Source organism: Penaeus vannamei, chromosome 34, assembly GCF_042767895.1.
Source record: "Penaeus vannamei isolate JL-2024 chromosome 34, ASM4276789v1, whole genome shotgun sequence".
Classification (NCBI taxonomy): Eukaryota; Metazoa; Arthropoda; class Malacostraca; order Decapoda; family Penaeidae; genus Penaeus; species Penaeus vannamei.
Genome location: NC_091582.1, coordinates 4,182,399 through 4,194,039, shown reverse-complemented (window position 1 = coordinate 4,194,039; position 11,641 = coordinate 4,182,399). Strand labels below are relative to the sequence as shown.

The following is an 11,641-nucleotide window of genomic DNA, read 5'->3' as shown; positions in this document are numbered from 1 at the left end:
AACACTGATAGGCAGGGACAATAATAATGAAATTATCTAAAAGGGAACTTTCCACTGAATTATCTCAGGAAAAGGGAGGAATGGGATGTGTGGAAGAGAGTGGGAGGAAGGGGTGTAGGGGGAACATGAGTAAGAGGATGGATGGATGAGGAGTAGGCAAGTTATCTCGGGTCATGTTCATGATTAGATAGTTTTGAGTGTCTTCGATAGTTTCTGAAGCGAATTTGGTCGGTTTACCATGGCCAGTTAAAGAGCAATGAGGCTTGCCCTTAATAAAGGTATATATTCTTCTTTTACTGGCCATGGAAAGCCTGGAGTATTTTAGGGAGAGAAACAGTCCACCCTGGGGATCCCCTTAAGGAGAAAGGGCTAGACAACTAAACAGAGGAATACCCTGCCCATGGATCCCCTTGGCCATTCGTGACTGTCACAAAGTCAGTCAGTCTTCCTTTCAACACAGCTCTCACCCCTTAGGATATGGATAGTAAAATGAGTAGGAGAAAAAAGGGAAAAGAAAAGGGGGAGCTAGAGAAGACTGCAAAATTAGCTGAGTTGAGGGTTGAGACTCAAGATAGGATGATCCCTGGCACTGAGCTCCAGTCTCTGTCTCCAACCCCCCACACACAAAAACAACCAGCTTGGCATTGGGTGGGAATACTTAAAATTATGCATGTGTAAATAACATATTCCATCTTATATGCAGCAACTTTAATTTTCAATATCATTTCTAATTTCAAAATCCAATCTGTACAAGAAAAAAACTTTATCTATGTACATTATTTTTTGTAGAAGAGGTGGAAACAACCAAAGAGAGAACAGATTCTCTCTAGCCTCATCTACACCTATAAAAAATTAATAAGAATAATCGGTAAATAAAAAAGAAATATAGATATATTATTAGTACTTCACTCAAGTTCGTCATCACGTTTCCCAAGTGAATCTTCTTACTTTCAATGATGTGCATGTCTTTCTTAATACTGTCAGCTTACCATCATACACTTCATGCACATCAAAGTCAATATTGGGCTGTACTTTATAACTACTTTGGTTCACAGGACATGCCATTGCTTTTCAGTGTCCACTTCTAACAATAACATTACACTCATCTATTCTCTTAAAAGAAATTCTTATATCAACGGCACACACTTCACTCTTTTCTTTTCCTTTTGTGTCCACTACATATTCACTTCTAGCCTCGGAAATGCAGGAAAGCATGAACCTGAATGCGTACTGTGAGATTTTTATATCACACCTCTGAAAATAGAGAATATAAAAAAAGAGAGAGAGAGAAATGCCTTGATACTTTTTCCTTGAGGAAATGCACACACTGTCTCCATTTTTTATCCCCTTTCTCTTCCTCTTCTGCTTCTCTCCATATTTCTTTTCTTAATATCTGTTGAATCATTTGCTACAACTTGGAGTCACTTGTATAACTGTCCATGTAAATTACAAACTAAATTTTTAATTCTTTCATTTAGTCCCAATTGCATATTTATCTTTTCAATCTTTGACAGAAAAAAAATCTTAATTTTATACACATACAAAAAATATGAACTAAATGGAGACATTGGTTCTGATAAAAAAAATTCTTGTTCTAATTTTTTAACAAAAGCTGGAAGAATTATACCTTAAAATAATGTCTTATCAGGTCTTTCCTGTTAGATTAAAAGAAAAAAGACTAACTGTCACACAGTTACTTACCAATACATAAACAGTAAAATAAATTTAGTACATTATGTAGTACATAAAATTATAATATATAAGAAAAAATCTACATACACTGTGTATGTGTGTGTGTGTGTATGCGTGTACATGCAAGTGTTAAATCAAATGCAGCTGTTCCATATTCATACACATACTCACACTTGCATTCATAATACATATAAAATCATATATAATACATATAACCATACATATAAACATAAATATCTATGTTATTCTTATATACCGCAGATATGCACACCACAGACAAGTACATCCATGCGCACTAAAAGATATGGTGCATGATATGGTGCATGATAAAATCTATTTATAAGTGAAAGGTTTCCCGAGCTGAGCTCCCACTCTAATGTACTTAAACCAGGAAAGCTATCACGCACATGCACAAACACGCACGCACGCACACACACACACACACACAAGCAAGCACACATACAAGCACACAAAAGCAAGCACACACACATAACAAACACTGACTCACACCTGCACACTCATTCACTCACAAGCATACACAAATCAGCTTCTAATACCTGACAAATAACAATTCTCTTCCACTAAAACAGCAATCTATCAGTTCAAAAGAAAAATGCAAAATCCCCTGACTAGTAATGCAAAAAGGAAAGAAAGAAAAGAAAACATATTGATAGTCAACAACATGTAAATTAAAACCAAAAGGAACTTCTTTTTTTCTCAGGTCTAGAGCCACGTGGCAACACTTCAATTGTCTGGGGGCACAACAAAATGGAGAAAGCATGGAGAAGGAAGGAGGGAGAAGAGAGAAGGAGAGGAGAGGAGAGGAGAGGAGAGGCGAGGAGAGGAGAGGAGAGGAGTGGAGTGGAGTGGAGTGGAGTGGAGTGGAGTGGAGTGGAGTGGCGTGGCGTGGAGTGGAGTGGAGTGGAGTGGAGTGGAGTGGAGTGGAGTGGAGTGGAGTGGAGTGGAGTGGAGTGGAGTGGAGTGGAGTGGAGTGGAGTGGAGTGGAGTGGAGTGGAGTGGAGTGGAGTGGAGTGGAGTGGAGTGGAGAGGTGAGGGAGAGGTGAGGTGAGAGGAGAGGAGAGGAGAGGAGAGGAGAGGAGAAAAGGGAAGAGAGGAAAGAAGAGAAGAGAAGAGAAGAGAAGAGGAGAGAAGAGAAGAGAGGAGAAAAAAGGAGAGGAGAGGAGAGAAGAGAAGAGGAGAGAAGAGAAGAGGAGAGAAGAGAAGAGAAGAGAAGAGAAGACAAGACAAGACGAGAAAAGAGGAGAGAAGACAAGAGAAGACAAGAGAAGAGAAGAGAAGACAAGAGAAGACAAGAGAAGACAAGAGAAGACAAGAGAAGACAAGAGAAGACAAGAGAAGACAAGAGAAGAGAAGGGAAGGGAAGGGAAGGGAAGGGAAGAGGAGAGGAGAAGAGAGAAGAGAGCAGAATGAAGAAGAGAGAAAAGATTGAGAGAAAATATCTGAAATATTGCACTTGTGCACTGGTACCCTTTTCCTTACCATAAAATAGTATTATATTCTCATATTATGAAAATAAAAATAAATAAATCATAAACCATCTAAACATGTCATATTCATCCAGGAAAAAATATTCTAAAATGTCAGAAAAAAATAAGAGAAAACAAAACCTTGAGAGTAAAATCTTTTGTAAACACCTAAGTAAGTTACAAATGTCAAATCTTACTTTTTATCACTGCAGTTTGTATAATGAACTTGCACAATAAATAAATGTTTTTGTAATGTAACATAATGCAGAAATATTATAGGTGTTTCTTTCACAAGATTTAAAATGTCTTTATAAAGTTCCACTATTCTACTCAACACATTTCAAGATTCATTTCATGTACATGACTGTCAAACCTGTCACTTTTTAATCAAGTATGTCATAAAATGAAGCAATTCCATTCTTCTTGATTTACTACTGCAGCCGTACAAGATGGTTCCTCGTTATCCATTTATCTGTCGCTTCATACACTTCTTCAAAGCATTTTAAAATCTTCAAGTTCACAGTTTTCACTGCTTCTTTGTAAAAACTTAGAAGGTGCACTGTAACCAACTTCCGCAACCCAGCAGTTTCATGAACATCATTGAAATATGCTCTTCTAGTTTCAACACTCTCTCATTTGTCACTCTTTATATAAACTTATTTAAAATTTTATGCTTCCTTTCACATCCTCAAATCACAGTCCACTTGAGTCTCAAGTCTCTTCAGGGATAACCATCACTGTATTTCTACTACCAAGTGAAACTGTCTATAAATGTCTACAAAGAGACTTCCCATTGGAAATAGAAAAGCTGAAAGAGAAACCTGAAAAACACTTAATCATTATTCATATCTTGTATAAAATATCTCTTGCTTGGAAACTGCACTCAAGAATCCTCAGCTCCTTCAGTCAATGAAATTCAGCCGCCTGTATCCACTTTAAAAAGGAGGAGGATTCACTTTTTTTTCTCTTTCTTTTTTCTTTTTTTTAGCAAACATGGAGTCTGTCTCTGAATGTCTTCATATATAAAATAACCTGAAATGAAAATATGTACACAACACAAATATAGGCACTCAGATTTCATACAATTTCACGTCTTTCCACAATCTTTCATATGTCACTGAAATTTGTTTAAGTTCAAGTTGGTTTATCATAGCAACCTGAAAAAGATTGGTTCTATCCCTTTACTTCCTCTCCATCACTCTCTTCTTCTTTTTCTTTTTATGCTTATGCCTTCTGATATCACCTCTTTCCTCTCTCTTTCTTTTTCTCTTTTTCCTTTTCTTTCTACTACCATCACTGTGGTGCCTCTTTCTATCTGAATCACTTTCATTTGACTCTTCATCTCTTTCAGAACTCTCCCTCACGGAAACTCTCTCGTGATCCCGTCTCTTCCTACTTTCACTAACTTCATCCCCTCTCTCTCTACTTCCCCCATGGTCAGTCTCATGCCTGTCTCTACCACTGCTATATAAAATGTCACGCCTACTTCTAGGATCACTGGGTTTCGAATCCCGTCTACTTTCACTTGAGTCAGTATTATGCCAAAGTCTCAGGTCCCTCCGCTCTGTATCACGTCCACTCCTAGTCTCAATGTCCAACTGTTTATGCTTAAAGGCACCTTGTTCAGCAATTGATTTCAACCTATTATTAATGCGATCAGTATCACTATTGCTTTTGACATTTCCAAAACTTAATCTATCTTTCACAGAAACTTCTCGTTTCCTATCTCTCTCAATGTCTGCTCTTAGCACTTGGTTCTTCCACCGCGAGTCAATATTACTGTCACCATTACGGTCTTTGTCTCGTTCTTTTTCATAAACAGACTTATCACCATATCTCCTTTCACTGCCACTGCTTTTGACAATCGCACTTGAAATTTGTCCATCTCTCTCATAGCTGCGATCTCGTCGGCTGTCCTCTAGACTCTCTCTCACTGTATGATCCTTTCTGTTACTGTCTCTCTCTTCTCTATAGGGTTTTGTTCTCTCCCTGCTGAGCCGTTGTCTCAAGTTCTCTCTATCACCATGTCTCCGGCTTTCCACATCCTCTGGTTCTCTCATACTCTCTGTCTCTCGTCTTCCACGCACAGAGTCCATTAACTCCCTGTTAAACGCTTGGGCCTTTCTGCTTGTTTCGTTGTAATTATCCCTATCTTCTGACTTCGCCTCTGCACCATGCTTCCATTTTTTCTCATAACTAGGCCAACTATCCTGAGTTCTTAGTCTGTCTGGATTCCTCCCATCACTGTACTCATGATGGCTTCTGTGATTGTTTTCATAGTCTTCCTGTGGCTGTTCCCTCTCCTTGTGCATGCTCCTGTGGCCTTCCTCTCTCTCCCGATAGTTATCACCCTCCTTCCTGTTATCATACTCTTCTGGGGGCCGTCCACTCTTGCTAGAGGATTCACGGTCAGCCACACTCTCAAAGTACTTCTGATACATGGTTTGGTACTGGTCCCTTGTGCTAGCTTCATCATGCCTCCAGGAATCATAATCCTCAGGGTAGTCATAGTAGCTGGAATAACCCCTTCCTCGCCCTCTCCCTCTCCACCTGGGCCACCGTCCCCGGAAGGCCCTTCTAAATCCTCTGAACCCTGCACGACCACGTGCACGGGAGGGATACTGGGGGTAGTAACCGTTTTCGTCTTCATAATACTCTTCATCTTCCTCATATTCCTCTTCATATCTCCAGGCATCTTCTGGATCACTGGAGAGTTCCAGGTCACTTTCTCTAAGGTCTTCATAATTTACATCCTTATCCTCATCCTTCTTCCTGCTGTTGCTCCTCCTGTAGCGTTCACTTCTTCGCTTGTACCTCCTTCTTGAGGACCGACTTGATCTGTCATCACTGCTAGAATGTCTACGTCTTCTGCTTCTGCTCCTGCTCCTACTCCTGCTTTTTGATCCAGACTTTGAACGGGAATGGGATCGACTCTTCGACTTCGACTTGGAATTCTTCCTGGACCTTGACCTCGACTTGGAACGAGACTTTCGAGACCTCGAGCGAGACTTTGAGGCAGACTTTCTGGATCTTGATCTTGACCTCGATCTGGAGCGAGATCTCCTGGACCTTGACCTAGAACGTGATCGGGAACTCCTGGACCTCGACCTGCTCCGAGATCTCGACCTGGAGTCATCGCGCTCATTGTCACTTCCTCTCTTGTACCAGGTTGTTACAGGCTTGTTAACTTCCAGTGGCTTGGCCCCATCTCTTTCCTGCCCATACTTGCTCCATGAACCCCTAAAGCCTCTACCTCTGTCCCGGAACCCCCTGCCTCGGTCCCTGAACCCACGGCCTCTCCAAGGACCTCTAGGGAACCGCCACCTGCCTCTTCCACGTCCCCTGCCACGTTCAAAGCCCTCATCTTGGCCCCAAGACTGGTGGTAACCCTGGCCCTCTGAATCACCATAGCCATCATAGTATGAGTAGTAGTGGTGCTGGGAGCCCTGGGAATTGTGCCAGGCCCCATACTCATCATACTGCTCTTCTTCATCCATGTGATCCATTCGAAGACGACCTGCAAATGGAAAATTTATTGGTCTCACAAAACAATCTAGCTTATAAGCAAATCTAGAAGTGCAGGATTAAGAAGTGCAGGTGAATTATAACTGAGGAGAGAGAGGGAGAGAGAGGGAGAATAAGATTACGAGGAAGAGGAAAAGAAAGAAAGAAAGAAAGAGAGAGAGAGAGAGAGAGAGAGAGAGAGAGAGAGAGAGAGAGAGAGAGAGAGAGAGAGAGAGAGAGAGAGAGAGAGAGAGAGAGAGAGAGAGAGAGAGAGAATTAATTTCATTCAACATGACAACTGTAACACATTCTTTGCACTTTTCTATCAAGGTACAAGTAAAGGCCTGTCCCTAGCAAACACAGTTAATCCCCTGCACAAATGTTCTCTACTGCTTGTAAACAATCATACCTTTCCCATGCCATGTAAATCGGAAAATTGTTATACAACATTTCATCTACTTATCCATTCATGTTTTGTATTGTCACACACTAGCAATCACCACAAAAAGAAAACAGGACAATGAAGAAAGTCAAAAGAAATACCAGTGGACAGCTTGCCCAGTTTTGTCTCTGAAGACGCCGAGGAATCTGAGGACTCGGAGGAGGAGTCACTGTCGCTCTCTGACGTGGCAGTCGAGATGGAGGACAGCGATGCAGCCGAAATGACACTCTGGAGTTGCACCTACAAAGATCGATCGGAATCAGGTCCTTTCACTTCCCTTCAATATATGCCTAACCAGGACAGATGCTTAGTGAGATGGAGAGGGGGGAGCACAAATGCAGCCTTCAGAATATTTTACTGTCATGATCCCCTTCTCGACGCACTGTAGTTGTTTTGTGAATTTTGTTTATACAGATGGCTCTATAAGCATTTAGTCACCAAGAGTCAATAATTAGAGCTACCTGACCATCTGATATCCCCATTCCTTGAATCACATCATCCTTTTATAACATGTTCTGAATATTCTACAAAAAATAAATTCTAGTATCCATCTTGCATCAAGAAAAATTAATTTATGCTATCCATTTTACTACACTGTTTTGAGGTTTTAATCACAGGAACCACACTATCTTTGTCCTGAGAACATGAAGTGGGAATTAACAATTCTACCTTTCCCTGAACAGCCTTGCGCACTTTCTCACGCTGCTGTTCCATTCGGTCCTCCTCCCTGGACTTGTAGGAGCGGACAAGCTTATCACGCAGCATTCGCTCTTGGTCTGCCAGCTTCTCCTGGTGTCTGCGTTCCTTCAGCTGGGAACGTGGGAATGGAAAGGAATCAATTATAAAGAGCCATCGCCTTCATCAATTAGTGTAAACTATCAATCAAGAATAGAAAGAACAGGCTTCCTTCAGATTCAAGACCTACAAAAAAAGATTCGCATCCTCTGCATTAAGCATATCAAGCTCACGAACAAAGAAAAATAAGCATAACTACAAACCTCTTTTTCCTTCAACTCCTCCACCTGCTTCTTATTGTGTTCATCCAAATGCCGGAAGATCTCCTCCTCCCTCTTCTGTGCGATCTCCTTCTGACGACCAACCTAGAATGGTAAACATCAGTAACAGATTCCAACTAAGGAAAACTTATCTATAACCTCTAAGGAAACAAAGCACATCTAGAACCTCTCAAATAACAAACTATACTACAAGAGGTGAATTAAAGGAACCAAACACACCTTAATTCTCTCAAAAAGTTCATCCAAGAGTCGAATGCTCTCCAGCTTGCGTTGGGCGATCAGCAACTTGCGCTCCTCCAAAGCAATCTTCCTGGCAAGTTTGGCTTCCTCTTCCTCCTCCTGCTTCTTTATCTTTTCTTCCACTTTCATTAACCTTTTCTTCCGTCTCTTTTCCTCTCTCTCCTTCCTTCGACATTCTTTCTCCTTTTTCTTTGCCTCTTTGCGTTCCTCCTTCATCCTCCTTTCCTCCTCCTGTCTCATTCTAAAAAAGAAATAAAATTATGATTTCTAACATATTTCTTACATGTAAACTCCTCTGTACATCCCAAAATATTTTAACTTACTCCACATCAAATTCATCATCTTACCTTTCAGCTTCCATTTTCATCTCTTCCATCTCTCTCTTTCTGCGCAACTTTTCCTCAGCTTCACGCTCTACGGCCTGCAGCTTTTCTCGTTCTGCTGAGCGTTTTTTGATTGAATACTCTGACAGGTGCTTGGTCTTGTCAAAGTCCACCTGGAAAAAATAGTTCTTTTAATCAGTTCTCTCTCCCCTCCATTTTAGCTAATAACATTTTCTAATCATCCATATTAGACACCAATTTAAATTATACAAAACAAGATGAAGAAAAACTAGTAACACTAATAATCAAAAAAATGTGAGAAGAGGGAAGCATTCTCTTTCCCTAACCAGTAACAATGCCAAACCCACCTTAATGGTCGCACTCCATGCCTTGTCCCCTTCAAGGAAGACTAGCTTCTTGCCCTGCAATGCGTGCATGCATTTGGCAAAGCCTATGTACTCCTTGAACTGCACATAGGCCTCAAACACCAAGTCCTGACCAAAGCTGAAGGTCTTGATACCGTTGATAGAGGCTGACATTTTCTTGCGATACGGGTCACAGAGGGGGATGTCCACTGATCTGATCTCCCCAAAGGAAGCCATCACTTTGCTGAGGACATAATCACTGGGCTTGTTGGTGTCTCCATCGTTGATATGTGCAAACCAGCGGCACGGAAGGTCCTGCAAAAGTTACAAGAGATGCAGGAGTGGATACGTCTAAGCTTGAAAATATGATCTGTATATAATGACAAACTGGTGTCACACCTCAACCAAATCCAAGCAATTTACTTACCATTCAAAAAGGAAAAATATTAAAGCAAAGCCTACCTGGAAATGTACCGTGTCTGGCCTTTCTCCTGGCTTCATCTCATTCATGTGCTTCGCGTCCCTGAAGTAGCTGTCCCAATCATGACGTGAGGGGAAGGGGGCCTTGGCCTCTGTCGCTCTGATCTTCAGGAGGTCTGAGAAGCCACTCAGCTTGATGCCCTGTTGAGTCAGTGGAATTGTAGTATTTTTTGCATGGCTATCTATCTCTATCTCTCTCTCTACCTCCTCCTACCCTCCCCTATCCTTCCTTCCTACACTCCATCCCACCCTCTCTCCCTCTTTTCCTTTAGTTATCCATCCATCCTTAATTCCATCATTTCTCAAATAAGTCCCTTTCTTCCTCTGTCCATCTATCCATCCCTCAGTTCATCTATCCATCCCTCCTCCTCCCTGTCTATCACAGGGGAGGCATATACACTGGGTGATTAGAAATTGTGCAAGCAAGACCCTAAGTCTGAACAGTAAAAGACAAGCAAGATCAAAACACACACAAAAGTCTCACTAAAGGTAGGACATGTTAATCTTCTTTATCTATGTTTTTCTATAAAATATTTCATACAGCGTCACACTGGCGGGACACCCAACAATGTTTATTTTTTCGGGTGTCTCATATGTGGGACACCTATCGTTAGTGGGTTAATTGACTTGTAACTTGAGGAGCCATCTATGTGTAAGCACTAAACCAAACTAAACTCAGAGGGAATGGCATTTACATGCACGCTGCTCCCAGGAGCAATGGGTTAAAACATCTAACGATAACATGTTAAAACAGTACTCTCTTTACTTCTTATAAGAGAAAATAAACATATAGAAAACATTTGCATGGTAACACTTACTTTCTGATCAATTTTACTGATGACCTGAGGGAGATTCTTTCGGTTCTCAATTTCTGCATCAAATCTCAGGAACTCGAGCGTACTCTTGGTCACCTTGATAACTGTGAACACTTCTGGCAGAATGGCAGAGCGCAGTTTCTCCATAACCTGCCACAAAAGAGTGTAATAAGTGACAAAATAAAAATAATAAACCTGGCTCAATACATAAAAATGAATATATATTAATGGATAAATTACACACATACGTTCATACACACAGTAAATGTCTGTCTGTCTGTCTACATTATTTACCTATCTATCTATATATTGTATACAGCCCTCCAATGACCTAGTACCCAGCAACAAACAAAATCACAAACAAGGAGAAGTAAAACATTAAAAGTTATGTGCAAAATATCAGTTAAAAGTCAATCATTCTTATCAAATTCTTCAAACTAAGGCACTTTCATAGCTCACACCCCACATCTCTCTTCCTACTTCATTTTGTGCAAACCCAAAGCAACGATAACAAAATGTAGAGCGAAAGCAGGCTCACCTCCCAATTCGATATTGACTGCCCTGACTTGAGCTGTGGTAGAGTGACTGTGATGCTGACCCTCGCCTCTGGCTTGAGGTATAGGCCAGACGTGCGAGACAGCTCAACGCAGTCGCTGGTGTCCGTACAAACCTGGACATTCTTCAGCACGTTTTTCTCCATCTTGTTAAAACTGAAAGGAAATGTGCATTCAAAAATGTGTTATAGAAAATATAATAATAATAATAATAATAATAATAATAATAATAATAATAATAATAATAATAATAATAATAATAATAATAATAATAATAATAATAATAATAATAACGGTAACGGTAACGGTAACGGTAACGGTAACGGTAACGGTAACGGTAACGGTAACGGTAACGGTAACGGTAACGGTAATGGATATGGTAATGGTAATAATAATAATAATAATAATAATAATAATAATAATAATAATAATAATAATAATAATAATAATAATAATAATAATAATAATAATAATAATAATAATAATAATAATAATAATAATGACAATGACAATGACAATGACAATGACAATGACAATGACAATGACAATGACAATGACAATTATAATGATAATGATAAACCCAGAAGCACTCCGAGAACGCATACCTACACCAAGGTAACAGGGTCACTGATGCAATAAAAATATTCATACTTGAAGAATTACATTAAAGTCACCTCTTTCTCAAGTACACTGGTGACGTCCATAAACATAAGCTCCTTGCTG

The 11,641-nt window shown here is 40.3% G+C and overlaps 1 protein-coding gene across 3 annotated transcripts in view; it reads right to left on the bottom strand.

Annotated features, from left to right (window-relative positions):
* Positions 1 to 693: 693 nt before the first annotated feature.
* Positions 694 to 11,641, bottom strand: part of Xe7 (A-kinase anchor protein 17A) — a 12,993-nt gene continuing 2,045 nt past the window's right edge. For 2 of the 3 annotated variants that reach the window (XM_070113264.1, XM_070113265.1), the window contains exons 2-11: positions 10,903 to 11,074; positions 10,368 to 10,514; positions 9,532 to 9,690; positions 9,073 to 9,384; positions 8,729 to 8,877; positions 8,361 to 8,622; positions 8,124 to 8,225; positions 7,795 to 7,935; positions 7,227 to 7,365; positions 694 to 6,696 (exon numbers count right to left, since the gene is read on the bottom strand). In XM_070113264.1, the coding sequence (XP_069969365.1) occupies positions 4,361 to 6,696; positions 7,227 to 7,365; positions 7,795 to 7,935; positions 8,124 to 8,225; positions 8,361 to 8,622; positions 8,729 to 8,877; positions 9,073 to 9,384; positions 9,532 to 9,690; positions 10,368 to 10,514; positions 10,903 to 11,064 (3,909 nt within the window). In that variant the 5' untranslated portion in view covers positions 11,065 to 11,074 and the 3' untranslated portion in view covers positions 694 to 4,360. The remainder of the gene's footprint in view (positions 6,697 to 7,226; positions 7,366 to 7,794; positions 7,936 to 8,123; positions 8,226 to 8,360; positions 8,623 to 8,728; positions 8,878 to 9,072; positions 9,385 to 9,531; positions 9,691 to 10,367; positions 10,515 to 10,902; positions 11,075 to 11,641) is intronic. The other variant, XM_070113266.1, reaches the window with a different exon arrangement.